The sequence below is a fragment of the Pleurodeles waltl genome, chromosome 1_1 (assembly GCF_031143425.1).
Source record: "Pleurodeles waltl isolate 20211129_DDA chromosome 1_1, aPleWal1.hap1.20221129, whole genome shotgun sequence".
Lineage (NCBI taxonomy): Eukaryota > Metazoa > Chordata > Amphibia > Caudata > Salamandridae > Pleurodeles > Pleurodeles waltl.
In genome coordinates, this window is record NC_090436.1 from 566,544,690 (window position 1) to 566,569,845 (window position 25,156).

The window sequence follows — 25,156 nt, forward strand, 5'->3', positions numbered from 1 at the left end:
GGTCGCAATTTTTGGGGACGCGCTGCAACTAGGAAGGGAACTCCGTGTCCCAGAAGCTGTGAGGAGGCGTGGGAGGAGTCAACACTCAGCGTGCGCTTAAAAGTGCTAATCTGCTCACTACTGCGCGGGACACACTGCAACCAGCTTGTGCTTGAAAGCGCTAATCTGCTCACCGCCGCACAGGACGCGCCTGGGCCAAAGGTGGGCCAGTCCTTCGCCTGGGCTGGGCCACCCCTTTTAGTCCTGGTACGGCGGGTGAGTGTTTTGACTCTACAGATTATTGTACAAATCACTACTATTTTTTACCCTCACCCCTCTGAGAAACTACTACTTTGAAAAGTGGTTGTTGCTGACCTGTTCCCTAGAGAGGCCTGCCCTGGTATACTGAGAGGATGGGCATGAGAAGGGCCCTGCAAACTGGGGACCAGTGTTGAGAAGGGAAGGGAAGTTCAAATACAATGCTGGACTCCTTTCTTGCCAGAGCTGCTGGGGTAGTCACCAAGGAGATTGACTTGGCAGAGAGGAGGCTTTCTTTGGAAATGGGTGACTGGCAGCAAGTCTCTATAGAAAATGAGGCTCTGGGATCATTGGAAGATGAGGTTGGACCTCTACGGAGAAAGCAGGAAGGTGTACCCGAAACCCAGCTGCCAGCAGTAACAGGGGCAAATGGTTTGACTGGGACAATAAGGAAGAGTAAGAGGCTTCTGATGGTTTCCCCCCGGATAGTAGAAGCCCTCCCTTGAAAAAGAAAAAGGCATTGAAAGCTGGGAATAAATCAAAACCGCCTTTATCAGCAAATTTGAATCCTATGGGCTTGATGGATGGCACTGCCCTCGGTCAGTCCTCGGATTGCTGTGTTGATAACCTATTGTTGAAGTTCGGGGAGATGATTGAGGCTAGTTTGGCCCCGGTTCTGGAGAAATCGCATGTGTTTGAAAAAGCAGTTTCCCAGGTGTGTGGGCTGGAGAGGTTTAGCTCAGTCACAGTTGAGGGTGGCCCCTTAGATTTTAGTCATCAAAACCAACCATCCGAGGGAGTGTTCCTATGTGAGGGACACCCTAGGGCCCTGGAAAGAGACATGCCACAACCTACAAGCTCTTTAAATTTGGGGGCTCTTGGAAATTACGTGGAGGCTGCCTCGGCTGCCCCAGCTGACTTATCGGCAAGCATAAGGGGAAATAACAGGCTGAGAGCTGAAAGGCAATCTGGCAGAAGGCATGTGGATAATGGGAGGGAGTCTCAACAAAACGGTAGAGTCCAAGACCTGCATCCGAAGAAAAGTTCCCCACTTGTTTGTTCAGAGCTCCCTCCAGCCTGTGCCCCCTACGTGGTGGTGCTGACAGACGTTCCTGCCCTAACACCAGGTACAAGGGAATCCACGGACTTGCTAAAAAACTAAAACTAAACAACTAAAACTACAACTAAAAACAAGACTATCCACTGGCTCAGTAAAAACTGTGACTTTGCTTGCAAGGACCTTAGGGATATTCTGTTTTTCAGAAGAATTGATTGGGTTGGGCCTCGCGAAAAAGTGGGAAACGGGGATTGTATTATTGTAAATTGCTGATATCCAGGTCTGGCCCTGCGGCTCCTATTGACACAAAGCGTGGTTTCCCAGAGGAAGGGAAGGATTGGTATGGTCCCCTTGGGCTTCTTTTATAATCATATCCTGCAGTCTGAGTCTCCGTTTAGGAATCCTAGGAATCCCCATCAAGGGCAGGGTGTCCCACAGTCAACTAGTATGGGGATGGTCCCATTAGTATTCCTGATCTGGAGGGGGTGGATTGATGCTTTGTACGGAGATCTATAGTGGGCATGGTAGAACCCCCGAATGGTATTATGACCGTGGAAGAACAGGGTGGAAAGACCACAAAGTGCTGTCTTATCTCATGGAATGTAGCAGGATATGACACTAAGGCGGTCACCGCCGAATGACCGCACCACGGTCAAAAGACCGCGGCGGCCATTCCAACTTTCCCGCTGGGCCGGCGGGCGCCCTCCAAAAGAGCGCCCGCCGGCCCAGCGGGAAAGCCCCTGCAACCATGAAGCCGGCTCCGAATGGAGCCGGCGGAGTTGCAGGGGTGCGACGGGTGCAGTGGCACCCGTTGCGATTTTCACTGTCTGCTAAGCAGACAGTGAAAATCTTTGTGGGGCCCTGTTAGGGGGCCCCTGCACTGCCCATGCCAGTGGCATGGGCAGTGCAGGGGCCCCAAGGGGCCCCATGACACCCGTTCCCGCCATCCTTTCACCGCTAGAAACAGGCTGGCGGGAAGGGGGTCGGAATCCCTATGGCGGCGCTGCAAGCAGCGCCGCCATGGAGGATTCCCTGGGCCAGGGGAAAACCGGCGGGAAACCGCCGGTTCCCCTTTTCTGACCGCTGCTTTACCGCCGCGGTCAGACTAGCCCTGGAAGCACCGCCAGCCTGTTGGCGGTGCTTCCGCTGCCCTCCGCCCTGGCGGTTTCAAACCGCCAGGGTTGGAATGAGGGCCTAAGTTATCATATCATGAATGGATAAGGTTTTTGGCTCAGTGTGATTTTATTTTACTTCAAGAAACCTGGTCGGATGGGCAGGCAGCTTGGGATGGTTCTCATAGGTTTGCAGTCCCGGCCGCTCAGCCTCAAGGAGGTCGCCCTAAAGGGGGACTAGTTACCCTAATCCAGTTCTCTAAAACAGTGAGAGCGTATCAAATTACCTGTAACCATCAGGGTATATTAATTGTTTGGGTGGTCTTTCCTAACAAATTTAATGTCCTGTTGGTAAGTTTTTACAATGCTGTCTGGGACTCTGGATGTCAAATTAGGGTAATAGGGGCTCATTACTGTTGCCCATTTCGCCCCCCCCCTCCGGGGGGCAGATCGGCCTATTTTTGGAATAAGCCCACCAGAGACCAGGGAAGATTTTTTTTTTCAAAATAAGTGGGTGCGATATTGCCAACTAAATAAATAAATGGGGCCAAAGTTGTTCTGCCCACCAGTGGGCAGATTGGACAATTACCCCTAATCCACACCTGGGGGAGGTAGGCAGAAAGTCTCCTAGATGCCAGGAAATTAAAAAACAAAACAAAAAATAGTGGGGTGGTGGCTGCCAACCTGTATGGGTCTGGTTATGCCCCCACCCCAACTGAAGGGGGTAACAGTCTTACAGCTCTCCCCCTGCACACTAAAATTTATCCCACGGCAAGCAAGAGCACATTTGATTATTTGGGGTTTTGGTTTTACATTTGGGCCATGAGAGCTTGGTAACTCTCAAAATTGCCCCACTTGGAATGGTGAGGGCTGCACTTTTTTGACTTTGGGACTCTGCCATGTAGAAAAATCCACAAGACCTAGACACATCTGAAAACTAAACATCTGGTTGATTCGAGGGTGGTGTGCTTCACATGCACCCCGCACCATTTTCTTACCCACAATGCCCTGCAAACCTCCAGCTTTGCTGGAAATCACATATTTTTCCCACATTTTTGTGATGGAACCTTCCGGAATCTGCAGGAATCCACAAAATTCCATTTTTATCGGGAGACTGAGGGGAACGTTGGGTGGTAGGACATTTGTCCCGGTGCGGTGATCCCACACAGAAATTTTGGAAAAATGTGTTATTTTTTAGCTAAATTTGAGGTTTGCTGAGGATTCTGGGTAAGAAAACTTTGGGGGATCCACGCAAGTCACACATCCCAGTCAGGACCAAAAATGCAGGTGCCCTTCCTCCCCCGCAAAAACAGGTAGTTTTGTATTTGGTAATTTTGATGTGTCCAGATAGTGTTTTGGGGCATTTCCCGTAACGAGCACTAGGCCTACCCACACAAGTGAGCTCCCATTTTTATCGGGAGACCTAGGGGAACACTGGGTATAAGAAAAGTTGTGGCTCCTGTCAGATTCTGTCACCTAAATGTGAGGAAAGTGTTTTTTTGGTCAAATTTTGAGGTTTGCAAAGGATTCTGGGTAACAGAACCTGGTGAGAGCCCCACAAGTTACCCCATCTTGGATTCCCCTAGGTGTCTAGTTCTCAAAAATGCACAGGTTTGGTAGGTTTCCCTAGGTGCCGGCTGAGCTAGAGGTCAAAATCTACAGCTAGGCACTTTGCAAAAAACACGTCAGATTTCAATGTAAAAATGTGATGTGTCCATGTTGCATTTCTTGTCACGAGCATTAGGCCTACCCATGCAAGTGAGGTACCATTTATATCGGGAGACTTGGGGAAACACAGAATAGCAAAACAAGTGTTATTGCCCCTTGTCTTTCTCTACATTTTTTCCTTCCAAATGTAAGACAGTGTTTAAAAAAGACGTCTATTTGAGTAATGGCTTGTAATTCACATGCTAGTATGGGCACCCCGGAACACGGATGTGAAAATAACCACTGCTTCTCAAACACCTTATCTTGTGCCCATTTTGGAAATACAAAGGTTTTCTTAATACCGATTTTTCACTCTTTATATTTCAGCAAATGAATTGCTGTATACCCGGGGTACAGAATGAAAATCCATTGCAAGGTGCAGTTCATTTATTGACTCTTGGTACCTAGGTTTCTTGATGAACCTACAAGCCATATATATCCACGCAACCAGAAGAGTCCAGCAGACGTAATGATATATTTCTTTCAAATATCTGACATCGCAAGAAAAAGTTACAGAGTAAAACGTTGAGAAAAATGGCAGGTTTTTTTCTCCTCAATTTCATTTTTTTTTTTATTTCAGCTGTTTTTTTGCTGTAGGAAACCCTTGTAGGGTCCACACAAAATTACCCCTTGCTGAATTCAGAATTGTCTACTTTTCAGAAATGTTTAACTTCCTGCGATCCAGCTTTGGTTTCACACCCTTTTCTATCACTAACTGGAAGGAGGCGGAAAGCAGAAAAAATAGTAAAAATGGGTATGTCCCTATAAAATGCCAAAATTGTGTTGAAAAATTGGGTTTTCTGATTCAAGTCTATCTGTTCCTAAAAGCTGGGAAGATGATGATTTTAGCATCGCAAACCCTTTGTTGATGACGTTTTCAGGGGAAAAAAACACAAGCCTTCTTCTGCAGCCCTTTTTTCCCATTTAAAAAAAAAAAAAAAAAAAAATACATTTCAAATTGTGTTTGTAAGAAATAGATCCCGGGCTCTCCATCCTTGATGCCTGACAGAACACACGGCTTCTCGAGTTTACCAATGAATGCCTTGAAGGTGATACAGCAGCTTGACTGGTCTGATAACCTAAGCAGCACTGGTTTAGATCTTAATGACAGGCGGGTGCAGCCCAAAACCTATGCAGGCACCATCATGAAATCAGGCAGCCCCTCCTTGCTGGGTAGGTCACTTATGTCTGCTTTCTTTGAATTAGACTGGGTGAATAGTGGCAGTGAAGAGTCCATAATGTGAGGAGCGACCACAGACAAGAAGTTATCCCTACGTACCTACAGAATATAGAGCGATGACCTTGACAAGCAGCGATTTATGGGGGATGCACAGTACCGGAGTTATTGGTGATGTACCTTTGCCAGCTATATTGAAAGCTGGAAGAAGGGCCTCTTAGCTGGAGATAACCTTCAAGAGTATTGCACATGCCGTTCTTTGGATTTTGGTTATGAAGGCGTCTACGTTTGTGATGGTCAGAGGGGGTTTCTTTAAATATCAAAGATGTCATCTTGCTATCGGATATCATGCCCTGCAATTCAGGGAGGCTCACCTTTGTATCTCACCAAGAATAAACTTCTCTGGGTGTTGGTTACCTTATACTGTCCTCATCTTAAAAACATATAATAATGGAGATGTTAACAGTGAATAGAGGGGACCACGTCAGGGCCTCTGAAATAAAAAAGATTACAGAGATGAACAGCGTGTTTATGAAAGATAAAACAACAAAACAATGGCGAGTAGCTCGTAGTGGAAGGTCTGGACTGCCTATTTTGAGAAACATTGGACTAATTCCGGTTGTTTGGGGATGGATCGCAAGGTTTATTTTTTTTTTTGTTAGAGTAGCAATGTTGTTTTGTTCTGGTAGTTTTACAGTGTACAAATTCTGATCGTCACTATAACCCGCCTAAAACTGGTCGCCTTCCAGCTCAACAGTGAGTTGGTTAGGCATGGTTCTTCAAAAGACCTGTTCAGTGAATCTCAGATTCTAATGCTTCCCAATGGGAAGAGGGCCACAGAGATGAGAAATTGAGAATTGTTATAGGTGAAGAAAGCATTCGTGGACTTTGAAGCAATGGTGGGGATACTATTCCCCCACAGAACTGAGAGTACTTAGAGATCAAAAAACATATATTTCTTTGGTACTAGGAAGGTGTCAGTGCTTTTTTGATGTAATTACAGTAATATCAGAAGGATGTCTGAGGTAAAATGTAATTTTGTAGATGAATGTTTAAAAAGTTCGTACCGGTCAGTAGAGTAATTTTCGAACTGTAAAAAGTGAATTTTGAATCCAAGCAATCCGGGACTTGGGTTTTGAATAATTTTTTAGACAAGCTGGAGACTCCAGTTTAGTGATGGAGCTAAATTGAGAAAGGCAGATAATTATTTTAATATGGCGTATCGTGACCAACACGAATGGATGAATGAATGATTTAATCTGTTGGAAATTGTGATTGTTGAAATTGCAGTTGAGGGTGCTACCCTGTCTTATGAACACTTGGTAAAATCAGTAAAGAAATATCCTTTAAAAAAAATCATTGTACGCCACAACTCATTTGTTGGCGTCTGGTTATTTATTTTTTGAGAAAAGTGAGAGCTGCCTGTGTCTGCGACTTGAAGTAAATGGTATGCCAGTTTCCGCTTTCAGTATAAAAATATTTTCTTTTTTTCACCATTTTAATTCACTATAATGTGAACTCAATCTATGCTCTGGATCTTTTGCTGAATTCAGAATTATGTAGTTTTCAGAAATATTATGTTTTCGCGGTTCCCTTTGAGCTTTGTTTATTTCCCATATATTACAAGCATTTAGAAACATCAAAAGTGGCAAATAGTCGCCACCGCTTGCAAAAATTAGAACATTTGCATTACAATTACATATTTCAGAGAGTCTGGAAAAGGGCGACTTGGCATGCATGCCTTTTGTTGATGACATTTTTAGAAAATAACTTTTCTGCATCACATGTTTACCATTTTCTGGAGAAAAACAAATGTTGGAGAGTTTGTTAGACTCCTTCAAAGTAAATCACAGACTCTTGTTATTTTACAATCTCCAATATGTGGAGAAAAAAGGATACATATTTGTCCTCGATATCATTTGTGGAAGATCAAGTTATGTAAATGCATAAGCATTAATTGTCGCTAAAGTGTAAACAAGCATTGACTAAGCCAGTAGGTCTTGCCTGTGGAACCTATTTGCTTTGCCAATGCTTTTAGCTGTATGTTACTGTACATTCATTGCATGTTTTACATAAGTAAAGACTGACTTGGTAAAATTGTGTAAACTCTTTGCTTTGGTGCAATTTTATGCTGTAATTGGAATTATCTTTGCTAAGTATTAACAAGGATTTGAGGAACCGGCTTTAAAAGGCTGACCTATTGTATTTTCTAAAGCCTATATGGTACATGTGAGCTGAGTCAAATTTAGATGTACACTTGAGTTATGGTGGCCGCCTGTTTATTATGGCATTTGATTGAGAGCTCTGGAGGTGATGCACATGGAAGAATGAGTCAGTGGGCCATAACAGTGTTCATATTACATGCTCTCCCTCTCTTTGGGCTCTCTGCAGTGCACACTTAGGCCCCCATTATGAGTTTGGCGGGCAGGGGAGGCCGCTCGCCAAACTCTTTCGGACAGAAAACCACCACTCCAGTTTTCTGCCCGCTGGCCCGATTATGAGTAGCGTTTCTGGCCGTTGGCCCAGCGGGAAACAGGCCACAGCATGGACGTCAGCTCGTAATCGAGCTGGCGGCAATGTTGCAGTGTGTCTGGTGCAACAGCACTGATCACACTTTTCACTGCCTGTAATTCACTTACAGTGAATTTATACTTACAGGGGACTCATAATCCGGATGGTGCCCTGGCAGATTAAGATGGACTGTGGCGACTCAGCCAAGGTCATAATATGGAGGCTGGAATGCTGCTTTGGCCGCCAGACTCGTAATGAGGCCCTCAGTGATGTTCACCGTTTGTATTTCCCTATTCTGATTATTTGTGCCGATCTTGTGATCCCACAACTTTCCCAAACAGAAATGTGTGGAAAGCTTGGCATTTCAGCTAAATTTGAGGTTTGCAGTTGATTCTGGGCAAGAAAAATTTGGGAGATGCACGCAAGCCACTCCTTCCTGGACTCCTCTGGATGTCTAGTTTTCAGAAATGTCTGGGTTTGGTAGGTTCCCCTAGATTGCCACCGAGCCCGGGACCAAAAAGAACCAAACCTGATTATTGCCTCTCGCAAAATCAGGTCATTTTGTGATAAGTTTGATGTCTCCGCCGTCCGTTTTGGGCCCTTCCCTGTCGCATTCACTTGGCCCATCCATACAAGTGAGGCATTGTTTTTCTCAGGAGACTTAGTAGAATTGGTGGCAAGAAATTTGTGACTTCATGGCGATTCCAAGACAATTCCTCACTGAAATGCAAGGAAAATGTGTTTTTTTTGGCAAAGTTTGAGATTTGCAGAGAATTCTAGGTAAAGAAAAAGCACTTTGTGAGAGCTGCACAAGTCATGCACTCCTGGACACCCCTGCTTGTCTCGTACTCAAAAATTTGCAGGTTTGCCTAAGTGCCACTGAGATAGGGCCCAAAATCCACAGCTACCAATTATGACAAAAAAAAGCACCAGGAGTTCTTTGTAAGGACCATCTTATCACCAAATATATACGTTTGGTACTAATTTGTTAAACTTAATACACCACTTATACTGGCTAGTTTTACCACTTATAGAAATGCTGGCTTCAGAGCACAAATGCTTATCAAAGGATCTGACCATTGAAACACACATTCTGACGGTGAGCCACAAAACCACTTTATGGCACCAACTGCTTTATAGTCCATTCACATGCCATTTATGCACCATACACAATTATTTTATACCTCCGCCAAAGGGCCCAATCCTACTGATCAGTGCACTCACATTAATTTATCGCTGCCATGCAAGGGCCATCACATTAAAATGCACCAGGATGGAACAAGTTTGACTACATTTTGTCTCTTGTCAAGTAACCACCTTCTTTCTGAATATTACTGAACGCGTGCCTAGTGAACCTTTACTATTGGTTCCCATGACAGCCATATTAGACTTAAGAAAACATGTCTTTCATGCGTCTTTAGCGCAGTCACTGTGCTAATCCAACTCCTTCCAGTTCATGAATACAAGATGGGGGGGGAGGGTCAGAGGATGCCCACAAAGTGTCATTTCTCAAACTGAGTGACAATATCTACCTTTGAAAGTAAGGCAAACATGCTGTAAAAGTTTCCAAAGTTCCCTAAAGCAAATGTCATTAACTATGAAAAACAGTAGCTTTTGACACACAGGCTAGTCCGTGACAATGTAGCATATGTCACATCCACCGTTCTCTGCAGTGCTGCGACTACGGTGCACTTATCAAACGAAACATATACTAAGTTCTGACCGAGGATGAACATGGCAAGCAGGACAAACATTTACCCATGCATGCCATAGTAATTCCGTCCTGGGGCGAGTGCTGCACCTGTGGGTTTGAATCCATTGGTGAAGTCGAAGTCATGGCATGTGTGTTGGAAATGGCTCTTTTTGCATGGTTATCCCCAGACTTTTTGTGTCTGACCTCCTGTTTTTGATTCAGTGCTGAATTTAGTTTTTTCTGGCTTTAGGACTCTGGGCACTTTACCACTGCTGCCAGTGCTAAAGTGCAAGTGCGCTCTTTCTAAATGGTATTGGTGATTGGTTTATCCATGACTGGCATATTGGATTTGCTGGTAAGTCCCTAATTTAGTGCATCATGTGTGCCCAGGGACTGTAAATCAAATGATATTAGTGGGCCTGTGTACGGAAATGCCCTCCTTGGCTTGGTTCCCCCTGACGTTTTGCCTTTTGTTGATGCCAGTTATGATTGAAAGTGTGCTGGGACCCTGCTAACCAGGCCCCAGCACCAGTGTTCTTTCCCTAAACTGTACCTTTGTTCCCACAATTGGCACAGCCCTGGCACACAGATAAGTCCCTTGTAAATGGTACCCCTGGTACCAATGGCCCTGTTGCCAGGGAAGGTCTCTAAGGGCTGCACATGCCTTATGCCACCCTGGGGACCCCTCACTCTGCACGTGCACATTGCCTCACAGCTTGTGTGTGCTGGTGAGGAGAAAATGACTAAGTCGACATGGCACTCCCCTCAGAGTGCCATGCCCACCTCTCACTGCATGTGGCATAGGTAAGTCACCCCTCTAGCAGGCCTTACAGCCCTAAGACAGGGTGCACTATTCCACAGGTGAGGGCATATGTGCATGAGCACTATGCCCCTACAGTGTCTAAGCAAAACCTTAAACATTGTAAGTGCAGGGTAGCCGTAAAGAGTATATGGTCTGGGAGTTTGTCAAACACAAACTCCATAGTTCAATAATGGCTACACTGAAATCTGGGAAGTTTGGTATCAAACTTCTCAGCACAATAAATGCACACTGATGCCAGTGTGGGATTTATTGTAAAACAGACCTAGAGGGCATCTTAGAGATGCCCCCTGAATACCAGTCCGACTCCTAATGCTAGGCTGACCAGTTTTTGCCAGCCTGCCAGAACCAGACGAGTTTCTGGCCACATGGGTTGAGTGCCTTTGTCACTCTGTGGCCAGGGACAAAGCCTGTACTGGGTGGAGGTGCTTCTCACCTCCCCGTGAATGAACTGTAACACCTGGCGGTAAGCCTCAAAGGCTTATGCCTTTTGTTACAGCACCCCAGGGCATCCCAGCTAGTGGAGATGCCCGCCACTCCGACCTTGCCCCCACTTTTGGCGGCAAGGCAAGAGAGGATAATGAGAAAAACAAGGAGGAGTCACCCACCAGTCAGAACAGCCCCTAAGGTGTCCTGAGCTGAGGTGACCCTTGCCTTTAGAAATCCTCCATCTTAGTTTTGGAGGATTCCCCCAGCAGGATTAGGGATGTGCCCCTCTCCCCTCAGGGAGGAGGCACAAAGAGGGTGTAGCCACCCTCCAGGACAGTAGCCATTGTCCTGACCTAAACACACCCCTGTATTTAATATTTAGGGGCGACCTAGAACCCAGGAAATCAGATTCCTGCAACCTACACAAAGAAGAAGGACTGCTGACCTGAAAGCTCTGCAGAGACGACAGAGAGAACTGACTTGGCCCCAGCCCTACCGGCCTGTCTCAAGACTCAAAGAACCTGCACAGTGACGCATACAACAGGGACGAGCGACCTCTGAGGACTCAGAGGCCTGCCCTGAACCGAAGGACCAAGAAACTCCTGAGAACAGTAGCACTGTTCACCAACAGCAACATTTTTGCAACTTTGAAACTACTTTTAAAGAACTCACTCTTCCCGCTGGAAGCGTGAGTCTTCACACTCTGCACCTGACGCCCCCGGTTTGAGCTCCAGGAAACTAACACCGCAGAGAGGACTCCCAGGCAACTGCGAACTCATGAGTAACGCGACTGCCTGGAACAAAGAATCCGATGCCTGGACCAAGCACTGCACCCGCAGCCTCAGGACCGAAAGGAACCAACCTCCAGTGCAGGAATGACCAGCAGGCGGCCCTCTTCCTAGCCCAGTTGGTGGCTGGCCCGAGAAGCCCCCCTGTGTCCTGCCTGCATCGCCTAAGTGACCCCCGGGTCCCTCCATTGCTTTCTATAGCAAACCCGACACCAACTTTGCACACTGCACCCGGCCACCCCTGTGCCGCTGATGGTGTATTTTGTGTTCCTGTTTGTGCCCCCCCCCCCCCCCCCCCCCACTGCTCTACAAAACACCCCTAGTCTGCTCCCAGAGGACGCAGGTACTTACCTGCCAGCAGACCGGAACCAGAGCACCCCTGTTCTCCATAGGTGCCTGCGTGTTTTGGGCCCTCCTTTGACCTCTGCACCTGACTGGCCCTTTGTTGCTGGTGCAGTGACTTTGGGGTTGCCTTGAACCCTCAGCGGTGGGCTGCCTATGCCCAGGAGACTGAACTTGTAAGTGCATTACGTACCTCAGAACTTAACCATACTTACCTCCCCCAGGAACTGTTGATTTTTGCACTGTGCCCACTTTTAAAATAGCATATTGCCATTTTAACCTATCCTGTGTATATTACTACTCTAATTCAAAGTTCCTTACTTACCTGTGTGGAGTACCTTGCATTTTATGTATTTACTTCAAATCTTGAATCTTGTGGTTCTAAAATAAATTAAGAGAATATATTATTCTATATAAAAACTATTGGCCTGGAGAAAGTCTTTGGGTGTGTGTTCCTCATTAATTGCCTGTGTGTGTACAACAAATGCTTAACATTACCCTCTGATAAGCCTTCTGCTCGACCACACTACCACAAAATAGAGCATTAGTATTATCTAATGTTGCCACTATCAACCTCTAAGGGGAACCCTTGGACTCTGTGCACACTATCTCTCACTTTGAGATAGTATATACAGAGCCAACTTCCTACAGCTTGCAGCACTGATTGTGCCACCCACAGGAGTAGCCCTGTAAACATGTCTCAGGCCTGCCATTGCAGTGCCTCCTTGCGCAGTTTTAAACTGCCATGTTGACGTGGCAAGTGTACTACAAAGACTTTGCTTTGAAGTTTTCCTGCTTCAAAGGTAGTATTGGGTACAAGTACTGGACCTCTGACCCCACAAAGTTAGAACACTTCTGGACTGAAGACATCCTCCCCCATCCTCCGCATTGAAAATGGCAATGCCCCTGGGACCTGGATCTCCCAGAAGCTGCATTCAAAAAAGCGCAGGGGCCAGTGCATGTTTTTTTTCATTTTGGGCAGATCCGCCGATGTCTCTTGTTAATTTTTTTTATTTTTTTTTTTAAAGGTGATCTCTCTAGGACCCCACCACCAGAGTTAAGGGGTCAGGGTGACTCTACCTGTTTTTCATCATTGTTTTCAGGGGCTGGCAACAAATTTTGGCAGTCAATCAGATCTCAGCACAAGATCGGGAGGGTTTGCAGAGGCTTCACATAAATATACATATATATATAATTTATCTTTCATATTTCAAAATTGCTGCTGAAAGGATTTACACCAAATAACAAAACTGATGTTTTCTGGACCAAATGCTACCTTTCTACCAAATTTGGTGTAGTTCCGTCCAGTAGTTTGGGCTGTAGTCATGTTCAAAATCCCTATAGGGATTACATGACATGGGAAACTGCCTTTTTTTTAACCCTCAACCCCCACCCTTTTCTGGACCCCCACTTGATGGATCACCATGAAACTTTCCAGACAACAGCTGACATGAACGTTGAATTTGAAATTCCGTGAAGATTCGTCAAGCGACGAAGGCTATGTACGGTGGTGGTTGGATTAACGTATATTAATGAAAATTACTATACGTTAAAAAAGACATAGAAATTCACTGGAAAAAAACAAAGGTTAGAGGGACGTTATAGTTAGACTCACATTTCAAGTGTACAAAACAATAGAAGTTCATCAGTTATAGTTACCGTAGCTAACTATAACTTTCACCCGCCACCCCCAATGCACTGCTTATGACCTGACAGATTACATAACTCATGACATGGTCAGTGACATCACTGATGACATCATCCATGCAGTGACACACCCACTCATTCCCACATAGAAACTCTTCTATGTCCGTGCACACACAACTCACATATTTCTCAACACATAGATAAAACTAGTGATATACAGACATTCATTCACTTAATAAGTCACTGAGAGAACCACTTAGTCACCCATACAGTACGAACTTGCATATTAAGAGAATCATACAACTAGTTACGCATCCACTCATACACTTATATAGCCACTAACACACCCACTGACACACCCATATAAAGGATCAGAAAAAAACTAATATTACATAACTCATCTATCAACTCATTCAGTAAATCAACTGGAAAACCATTAACACATTCACACACTCACCCATTCAGTCACTAACGTACCCACTCAGACCTCAATACAATCACTAACACCCATAATCACTGAATTATAAAACCATTCACACACTCACAGACTGACATGTAAAGGCACTGATTCACCTAGACAGTCACCAATGTAGCCACTAACACACCCGCTCATTCACCAACACAAGCAATAACACATCCATTAATTCTTAAATATATAAAACTGACACACCCACTCACTTTATGATACACCCACTTATACACCTATTCACTCTCACATACAGTCAGTGACAGAGGTACTCCTTTATAATTAAAACCATTAATAGACTCAGTGACTTAACTAGACAGTAACTCATTCACCAACTCACTCAGAAATAGAATGACACCTATTGCTTTACATACAAAACCACTCTCCAAATCACTCACTCACTCACTCAAATAGTCACTGAAACACCCATTCATTCAATCAAATACAGGCAGTCACACAGTCATTTCATCACCCATACAGATAATCATGCATCCATGCACTGTCCAATACACCTAATATTTGAACCAGTCATTCACCTATAGAGACACTTATACACCCACTTAAACATTAATACAATCAATTGCAGTCACTAGATTATGTCATCTGTGATGTCATTTGAAATGTCATCAGTGATGTCACTGACCAGGTCATGGGTTATGTAATCTGTGAGGTCATATGCAGTGCATGGGAGGGGGGGCACAAGTCATAGTTAGCTACGGTAACTATGACTGCTGAATTTCTGTGGTTTTATACACTTGAAATGTGAGCCTAAGTATAACATTATTATTATTTTATATATATATATATATATATATATATATATATAATCACTTTTTTTTTAATAGATGCGTGATTTGCCTGGGAGCCAATTGTGGTCTCCAGAGAAAGCACACATATATATATATATATATATATATATATATATATATATATATATATATATATATATATATATATAATAATTAGCTCCCACAGGCGGTGGTCCCGTGCTTAGGATGGCCAACCGCCTGACAATTTCAAGGTTTATTAGTTTTTTTTTTTTTTTTTTTTTTTTTTAAATGTAAAAATAAATAAATCATATAGCATCCTGGGGAGTGTATCTTGCGCTCCAAGGAGAAAAGAAATCAATAAACGTGTGTGTGTTTCTAGCCCATTAAGTCAAGAGCCCGACCCCACCTTGCCTCATCCCTGGTGGTCTAGTGGGAGTCCTGATTGTGTATCCTGAACAAAACAGAACCCAGGTCCTTTCCACACTTTACCTCTTGACTGAGAGTCTAAAAAACTGGATTTAATAGGGAAAAGAGATTTCTTCTAAGGTGCCTAGGGCTCAGATCAATTAACTCCACCTGCTTGTTAATCAGGTGCACCCATTTGATGTAGGAAATGGTGCTGATGGTATTGCTGAGCCTTCTAGGCGCATTTCAAAGACAATTTTGTTGAAGTAGTCTAAGACAGACAGGTTGCTGCAGAGCAGCTTCTCCAATGAGCTCTAAACATCATGTCATGGATTCAGTTGCCATGGCCATCCTCAATCATTACCTTTTGGAGCACTGAGGAGCGCTAGCCCTCTATATACGGGCACTTTAAAAAAAGTTCAGCACGTGATTTATAAAGAGTTGGAAAAAAAAGGATTGTCTTTCAACTTGCTAAACAGAGCGGTTGACAAAAAAAGTGTTTATATTCAGGCTGGTTATACTGTTACTGTGAATATAGAATATACACCTATCCAGAGCAACTTAAACTGAGAGAGTATACATATTGAAAGATGCTTCCTGGAAGCACTAGTCTATTTTTATAAGGCATATGATATGTTTACAGTTGATTTTTATATTATAATTTCAGTGTCGCTCGGAGAATCCAAACCTTTGTGTTCTGAATAAAGTTGTCTGAATCAATTTAATCCATTGAAACGTATCAACGAATACTAAGGATTCAATTCTTATTTTTATATTGGTTGTTTTTAAATTTAAAAAATATGCATGCAATGCCACACGATTTGCCATAGGAAAGAGTCACATACATATATGTTTAAAAATGTAATTGTATGTAATCTTCCCTTTGTTACTCTCTTGTTTTAAAATGTCGTAATTCTTACCATGTAGATATCTACGATGTATGAAAGTGCCGCTGTTGGCATGGTTACCCCCCACACACAGTTTTTGCCTAGTGTTAATGCCAAGTTTGAAAGTGTGCTGGGATCCTGCTAACCAGGCCCCAGGGCTAGTGGTCTTTCCCAAACTCTGTACCTTTTTTCCCACAATTGGCACACCCTTGGCACACAGTTAAGTCCCTTGTAAAAGGTACCCATGGTACCAGGGGCCCTGTGGCCAGGGAAGGTCCCGAAGAGCTGCAGAATGTATTATGCCACCCTGACGGACCCCTCACCAAGCACATGTGTGCTGGTGGCGAGAAAAAGGCAAAGTCCACATGGCACCTCTCAGGGTGCCATGCCCACAAACCACTGCCCGTGGCATAGGTAAATCCCCCCTCTAGCAGGCCTTACAGCTCTAAGGCAGGGTACACTATACCACAGGTGAGGGCATAACTGCATGAGCAATATGCCCCTACAGTGTCTAAGTCCATTCTTAGACATTGTAAGTACAGAGTAGCCATACTGAGTACATGGTCTGGAAGTTTGTCATTACGAACTCCACAGCTCCATAATGGCCTCACTGAATACTGGGAAGTTTGATATCAAACTTCTCAGCACAATAAGCCCCCACAGATGCCAGTGTGGAATTTATTGAAAAATGCACCCAGAGGGCATCTTAGAGATGCCCCCTGTATGTTAACCAAACTGCTAGTGCAGGACTGACTGGTCTGTTCCAGCCTGCTACTTTCAGAAACAAAGCCTGTCCCTTGAGGAGGTGCTTCACCCCTTCCCTGCAGGAACTGTAACACCTGGCGGTGAGCCTCAAAGGCACAAGCCTCGGGTTACAGTGCCGCAGGGCACCCCAACTAGTGGAGTTGCCCACCCCTGTACAAAGCCCCACTTTTGGCAGCAAGTCAGGTGGGAAAATAGGCAAGAGTGACCACTCCAGCTTGGACCACCCTTAAGGTGTCCAGAGCTGAGGTGGCCTCCTCCCTGCAGATTCCTCCATCTTGGTTTAGAGGACAGGGATCTATAGGGTTAGGAATGTACCCCCTGTAGTCCGGTGCCGGAAATCCCGGCTAAATACTGTGCTGATTCAAGGAGCGAGAAGTGCCCCGGGGGGTCCCCACAGAGAAAGACGCCACAGAAGCCGGGAACCCGGATATCTGGGTTCCCGAAAGCCTGAAAAGAAAAGACGGACAACGTGCGCGGGGCGTAGAGAGAAGGGAAGACGCGGAAAGGAAAGACGCTGCGAGACCCGAGAGGCGAGCAAAAACGAGGAGGACGCGAACAAGAGCAGCACAGATATTGAGGAAGGAGAACCAGCTAACCGAGTTGCATTGACCTCCAGAGACGACCCCACGAAGGGACAAGAAGGTCCTGGAAGGCAGGAGCTCTGCCACGTCCCTGGAGGGGCGTGGCTACAGCAGGTACGGTCCTACCTAAAGGATAAAATAAAGGCTATAGTGGGAAGGGAGGAGGGTGGAGGAGGCGAGTAGAGGGAGGTTGGGAGGGGAGTTTGGGAAGGTACAATGGTACCAGCACGAGGGGAAGCTCTAATCACCTAACACAGAGCAAGAGTGATTCTACTGTTGGAAAGAGGGTTTTGGAATCCACAGAGGTGAAGGAACGGGACCTATAACTCATACCCATCCTTTCTTATTTTTCTTTTCCTTTTCCTTTTCCCTTGGATTGGAGTCTTACACCAAATCACCGCCACTCACTCCACCCATCTCTCCCTCTCTCTCTCTCACTCTACACCCTCTCCTCACACTAAATCATACAAACCAGTCACCCAGACATACCACTTAACTACCTTTTGTTCCTTTTTTCCCATCTACCTGACAACACCACCGCCGGGGAACCACCATCAGCTACTGGGAACCCTGAGAAAGAAGAGAACAAAGGAGATCACCAAAACATAACGAGAAAAGACAGTGACTGTTACAAAGGCATCCGTAATTTACAATAAAACCACTTATATTCAATCACCCACCGGAGTGTCTGATTGCTCCCTATCGCTATACCCACTGCCAAAGGGATTGGGCACAGAAAGTCTCAGGGTTAGTAGCCATTGGCTACTGCACTCTGACTCCTTTAACACCCCTAAATCTGGTATTAAAGGGCTTCCCTGAACCCAGCTCATCAGATTCCTGGTGACCTGACAAGAAAGAAGGACTGCATAGCTAAAACCCCCAGCAGAGAAGAAGGAAAACAACTGATTTGGCCCCAGCCCTACCGGCCTCTCTCTTTCTTCAAAGAATCTGCACCAGCACAGCGAAGCATCCAGCGGGACCAGTGACCTCTGCCAAGCTCCAGTGGACAGCGGCCCTGTCCACAGAAGAAGCAACAACTAAGGACTCCAAACCCACTCTGAATGCGTGAGTCCTGACCACTCTGCACCTGACGCCCACTGCCCGTGTCCAGGTGGCTCAACCTGCTAGAGAGGATCCCCAGGCAGTTCTGAGTAAGTGCCCACCCTGGGTTGACCTCTCTACCCCTCCATGACAATGCCTGCAGAGGAAATCCCGAGAGCCCCCCTGACCGTGAAAGCTCCGACAAAGATATCCGACGCCTAAAGACACACTGCACCCGCAGCCCCCAGGCCTTGGAGAACCCGACCTCCGGTGCAGCAACGTTCAGCAGGCGGTCCTCCTCCCTGTTCAGCCTGTGGTTTGCCTGAGACGATCTCCTGGATCTAACCTGCAGTCTCTAAGTGACCCCTGGGGTCCGCTCATAGAGAATCATCGGAGACCCGACACCTTGTTAGCACCCTGCACCTGACCGCCCCAGCGCCGCTGAGGGTGTATGTTTGGTACCTACTTGTGGGCCCCCCCAGTGCTCCTCTAAACCTCCCTGGTCTGCCCTCCGAAGGCGTGGGTATTAGCTGCCTGCAGATCTGAAACCGAGTGCCCCCCCCCTTTGTCTCCATAAGAGCCCATGTTAATTTTGCCTACACATTGACCTCTGTACCCGGCAGGCCCCGTGTTGCTGGTGGTGGGTGTTTTGGGTAAACTTGAACCCCAACCTGTGGACTTCCTAACCCCCGGAGACTGGAACTGTACGTGTTGTACTTAACTGAAAATCTATCTAACTTTTTGTTGCCAATATTTCAAAAACTGTTTAACTTATCAATTTCAAACAAAGTACTGTTGATACATGTGTGAAATACGAATCTATTGAAGTACTTACCTGCAACTTGAATCTTGTGGTTCTGAAAATAAATTAAGAAAATATATTTTTGCTATATAAAAACCATTGGTCTGTAGTTAAGTCATTGAGTTTGTGCTTCTTCTATTGTCTGTGTGTACAACAAATGCTTTGCACTACCCTCTGATAAGCATAACTGCTCGACCACACTACCACAAAAGAGAGCATTAGTATTATCTACTTTAGCCGCTGTTAAGCCTCTGGGGAACCCCTGGACTCTGTGCACACTATCTCTCACTTTGATATATTATATACAGAGCTAGCTTCCAACATATGATATTTTAATAAATTATAGAGTTTTGTAAGTTACTGTATATTTGTGTTTTTGCACAGCTGGCACTGTGTATATACAAATTAGTTATTTAGTTTCTCCTGTCTTCCCATTTTGCATCAGTGTTGAATAGTAGGCACAATCTGTGAAAATAGTTAGATGGATTATTTTTGTAACACCAACTTTGATTTCTGCTCCAGCTGTTATTTCACCTATTTGGCGGTGTCCCCAGCTTAAAGATGTTTGCATATACTTGTACATTTTACCATCTGGATTCTTGAATTGCCTTTTTTTGCTATTAACACAGTGCTCCAGTGCTCCTCTGAAATGTTGGGGGCTCTGTAGATGCCAGCGAGTATGCTGGAAGCCCCACCAAGCAGTGATGAATGGTATGGCCTAACCTACCTACTGAACTTAATAGATGACCCACCAGACGTTCATCCAGCATGATTTTTGCTCTTACACTTTTGAACGTGATAGGAATCAGCTACTTCGATAAACACTTAAATACCAGAATCGTAGCAGTTAACTAAATTGTACAGTTTAAAGCCTGATTAAACGTTGGTTATGGAATTCGGAAATCTGAGGAATATGTGAATTACAATGTGATGATATAAATGCAGGTATCTCAGAGAAGGCTAAACCCAGGTCAGAATGCATAAGTAAAAGAAACGACTTCCTCATATAGAGAAGTAGGTGATATTAAAGTTGGCCTAACTATATAACTCCTGAAATTACTGATGCTAAATATGCTGCCATGAAAGCTCTTTTTCAGTCCTAGGGAGGTGAACTAGGGCAAGCTATTATCCCCTTTCATAAATCTCCTGTCAAACAAGAAACATTCTACAAAATATATCTCATGCATCCAAGCTATTGCAGATACCCCATGTAGTTGGCTATTACTGTGCTTAATGTAGCACTTCCCTCTAAGCAACACCGCGACAGATGCAAGGCAACATGCTAGCCAGTGCCCTGCACGCTACACACAATAATAAGAAATGTCGGTAAATGAATGCACTGGGTTGGACTGCTCACTTGCGGTGCAGTGCCTATTGGATATTTATTTGGATGTCGTTTTGCACAGAAGAGCACTTTCTGCTTGGGAGCGATAACAAATCACCCAGCACAACTCAGAACATAGTATAGTTGGATACCACCGAGCTAACAACAGTAATAGCCTTAATATTGCTTCCCATTTCTGCTTCATGTCACTCAAGTTTTGCCCTCCTTACCGAAATCTTACCTTTAGATGCTCCGCCATTTGAAGTCTGGGGGGTGACTAGATTGGTGATGATTCACCAAACTTCACAGTACATAATGAGCATGAACATATTACTAAGCAACTTGTGTGTAACCAGAGGTGTTTTCTGTTTTAGATTGGAAGCCGAAGCAGTGTGTACTCACCAGAAAGTAGTGTAAGAAAAACAGGCTCGTACATTTATGAAGAATTCATGCCAACAGATGGGACGGATGTTAAGGTATTTCAGTCAGCTCTGTTGCCTAATAATGTTGCAATTTGTCTGCATTTCCTGATATTGCTAAAATGGAAATAATATAATGAATGACCTTGCAAACCTTTTCCTAAAGGTAGGTTGAGTATTAAAAGCTGATGGTACAAATATGAATTTGAGGCCTGCTATTCATCTTTGATACTGTTCGTTGAAGGTTGTTTGTCTAAATGTGGTTCATGTAAAAAATTGTGTGATATTTTCTGTATAATAAAGTTTTTACCCCTATTGGATATAAAAAATATTAAAATGTATGTCCTGTTATAGCATTCTATGTTAATATATAATTTGTGGGCGGGTGTTATTTAAGGGACAAAGTATCCTCTGTCGTACATTATAAGGATATTTCAAGTCACTGAGGAATGCCATGACCATATAGAGGAACGAGGCTGAAGACCGAGTTCCTTTATAAGGTTATGAAACTCCAAGGTGATTTGCAATATCTTCATCATGTACAACAGGATACTTTACCACATATAAAACATGGTCACACCATCACCTTTCCCTCAAATCACTTAAAACCTTGATGAATAGCCCTTTCAGAAGGAGAGAGAATGTAACTACAGGGAGTGCAGAATTATTAGGCAAATGAGTATTTTGACCACATCATCCTCTTTATGCATGTTGTCTTACTCCAAGCTGTATAGGCTTAAAAGCCTACTACCAATTAAGCATATTAGGTGATGTGCATCTCTGTAATGAGAAGGGGTGTGGTCTAATGACATCAACACCCTATATCAGGTGTGCATAATTATTAGGCAACTTCCTTTCCTTTGGCAAAATGGGTCAAAAGAAGGACTTGACAGGCTCAGAAAAGTCAAAAATAGTGAGATATCTTGCAGAGGGATGCAGCACTCTTAAAATTGCAAAGCTTCTGAAGCGCGATCATCGAACAATCAAGCGTTTCATTCAAAATAGTCAACAGGGTCGCAAGAAGCGTGTGGAAAAACCAAGGCGCAAAATAACTGCCCATGAACTGAGAAAAGTCAAGCGTGCAGCTGCCACGATGCCACTTGCCACCAGTTTGGCCATATTTCAGAGCTGCAACATCACTGGAGTGCCCAAAAGCACAAGGTGTGCAATACTCAGAGACATGGCCAAGGTAAGAAAGGCTGAAAGACGACCACCACTGAACAAGACACACAAGCTGAAACGTCAAGACTGGGCCAAGAAATATCTCAAGACTGATTTTCTAAGGTTTTATGGACTGATGAAATGAGAGTGAGTCTTGATGGGCCAGATGGATGGGCCCGTGGCTGGATTGGTAAAGGGCAGAGAGCTCCAGTCCGACTCAGACGCCAGCAAGGTGGAGGTGGAGTACTGGTTTGGGCTGGTATCATCAAAGATGAGCTTGTGGGGCCTTTTCGGGTTGAGGATGGAGTCAAGCTCAACTCCCAGTCCTACTGCCAGTTCCTGGTAGACACCTTTACAGGAAGAAGTCTGCATCCTTCAAGAAAAACATGATTTTCATGCAGGACAATGCTCCATCACACGCGTCCAAGTACTCCACAGCGTGGCTGGCAAGAAAGGGTATAAAAGAAGGAAATCTAATGACATGGCCTCCTTGTTCACCTGATCTGAACCCCATTGAGAACCTGTGGTCCATCATCAAATGTGAGATTTACAAGGAGGGAAAACAGTACACCTCTCTGAACAGTGTCTGGGAGGCTGTGGTTGCTGCTGCACGCAATGTTGATGGTGAACAGATCAAAACACTGACAGAATCCATGGATGGCAGGCTTTTGAGTGTCCTTGCAAAGAAAGGTGGCTATATTGGTCACTGATTTGATTTTGTTTTGTTTTTGAATGTCAGAAATGTATATTTGTGAATGTTGAGATGTTATATTGGTTTCACTGGTAATAATAAATAATTGAAATGGGTATATATTTGTTTTTTGTTAAGTTGCCTAATAATTATGCACAGTAATAGTCACCTGCACACACAGATATCCCCCTAACATAGCTAAAACTAAAAACAAACTAAAAACTACTTCCAAAAATATTCAGCTTTGATATTAATGAGTTTTTTGGGGTCATTGAGAACATGGTTGTAGTTCAATAATAAAATTAATCCTCAAAAATACAACTTGCCTAATAATTCTGCACTCCCTGTATGAAGAATAAAAATAGACCCTCTAGTGCAATATTAAACTCTTCAAAAGCCTGTTAGATATTTGTTGCAGTTTAATACAAGTCAGTTAAAGCTGTAGAAACTCAGAATGTGTTGAAACACCCCGATTCTAATGTATTTATAAATATTTAAGGAAAGCAAAAATAATCATGTTCTTTCTGTCATTGTAAGCTATTAAAATAGAGCAGGATAAAGAAAAGCAATGTTTAATTTTCATTGCTTTAAACAGCTGGTCCATGACCTAACCTGTCTTTCACCTAGTATGCTGGTCAGACAGCAGGCATTGTGACCTCAGAACTCGACTGCAATAACATTACAGTAGAGATCTCCTTTCTTTGGAATCAGTGACTGAGTGTGTGACTAGGCGCAGATCATAAAAAATTAAAGTTGTGCCTTCACATGGGGATTGCAGAATCCATTTATTTATTATATACCTATAGTGCAGACTTGTTAACCTGTTAGGTGCGGGCGTCGGCCACTGGCCGACGCCCACACACCCTCCCTGGTGCGGGTCACGACCAGTGGCCGACACCAGGAAGGGTATCAGTAAATCCTCGGGTGCGTCGCACCCGAGGGTTTTTTTTTTTTTTTAAACCCCCCCCCTGGAGACACGGAAGCTTCCGTGTCTCCCCCCGCCCCCCTACCCGCCCCTTTGTGACGTCAGCGCGCCTCGCGGCGCGCTGACGTTGCAAAGGTGTTTTCCCCATCAAAGCAGGAAGCAGCCTTGCGGCCGCTTCCTGCTTTGATGGGGAAAACGGCCTTTCTCACGTTCGGGAAGGCCTCGTAAGAAAGGGGAGTGTCTCCCCTTTCTTACGAGGCCTTCCTGAAAGTGTTTCCTGGCCCCCGATCGCAGCACAGCTGCGATCGGGGGCCAGAAACAGTTTGAGAAGGCCTCGTAAGAAAGGGGGAGAGTCTCCCCTTTCTTACGAGGCCTTCTCAAAGTGTTTCCTGGCCCCCGATCGCAGCACAGCTGCGATCGGGGGCCAGGAAACACCACTAGACGCCAGGGATTTCACTTTGGGGGGGCGGCCCCCTCGGAAAACGGGCCGCCCCCCCCCCCCCCCCGGGGGCATAATTAATTAAAAAAAAAAAAAAGGTAGGTGCCCCCTGGGGGGGGGGGGGGGGATTGGTTTTTTTTTTTTTTTTTAAATAATAAAAAAAAATAAAAAAATGACAGGGTGTCGCCCGTGGGCAGGGTGACCCCCTGTGGGGGCAATTTTTTTTTTAGATGTTGTAGGGTTTCCCTGGGGGCCATTTTGGCCCCCAAGGAAACCATACAACAACTAAAAAAAATAGATCTATATATAGATCTATATTTATATATCTATGTAGATAGATATATCTATGTACATGGATATATCTATAGATATATCTATGTACATAGATATATATATATATATATATATATATAGAGGTAGATCTATATATACCAAAGAGATTTATAAAGTGTGCTACTCACCTGTGAGGGTCTCAAGGCGCTTGGGGGGGGGGCGGGGGGAGGGAAAGGGGCTGGGAGGTTCACTGTTCGAAAAGCCAGGTTTTGAGGCCCTTCCTGAAAAGAAGTAGGTTTTGGGTCTTGCGAAGGTGGGTTGTGAGGGCGTTCCAGGTTTTGGGTGCAAGGTAGGAGAAGGATCTGCCCCCGGTGGTGGTGTGTTTGATGCGGGGTACAGAGGCGAGAGAGAGGTCAGCTGAGCGGACGTTTCGTGTGGGGGTGTGGAAGGTGACTCTCGTTGAGGTAGGCAGGGCCTGTGTTGTGGAGTGATTTGTGTGCGAGGATGAGGATCTTGAAGGTGATCCTTTTGTCAATGGGGAGCCAGTGGAGGGATTTGAGGTGTGGAGAGATGTGTTCGTGTCGGCGGAGGTCGAGGATGAGTCGTGCTGCTGAGTTCTAGATGCGTGTAGTTTGCGCTTGAGTTTTAGAGTGGTGCCGGCGTAGAGGGCGTTTCCGTAATCAAGCC

At 44.9% G+C, this 25,156-nt stretch overlaps 1 protein-coding gene across 1 annotated transcript in view; it reads left to right on the plus strand.

Moving 5' to 3' along the window:
- PPIP5K2 (diphosphoinositol pentakisphosphate kinase 2) overlaps positions 1 to 25,156 on the plus strand; it is a 1,112,711-nt gene that overhangs the window by 121,799 nt on the left and 965,756 nt on the right. Inside the window, exon 7 of the mRNA XM_069226183.1 lies at positions 20,936 to 21,037. Coding sequence (XP_069082284.1) covers positions 20,936 to 21,037 — 102 coding nt within the window. The remainder of the gene's footprint in view (positions 1 to 20,935; positions 21,038 to 25,156) is intronic.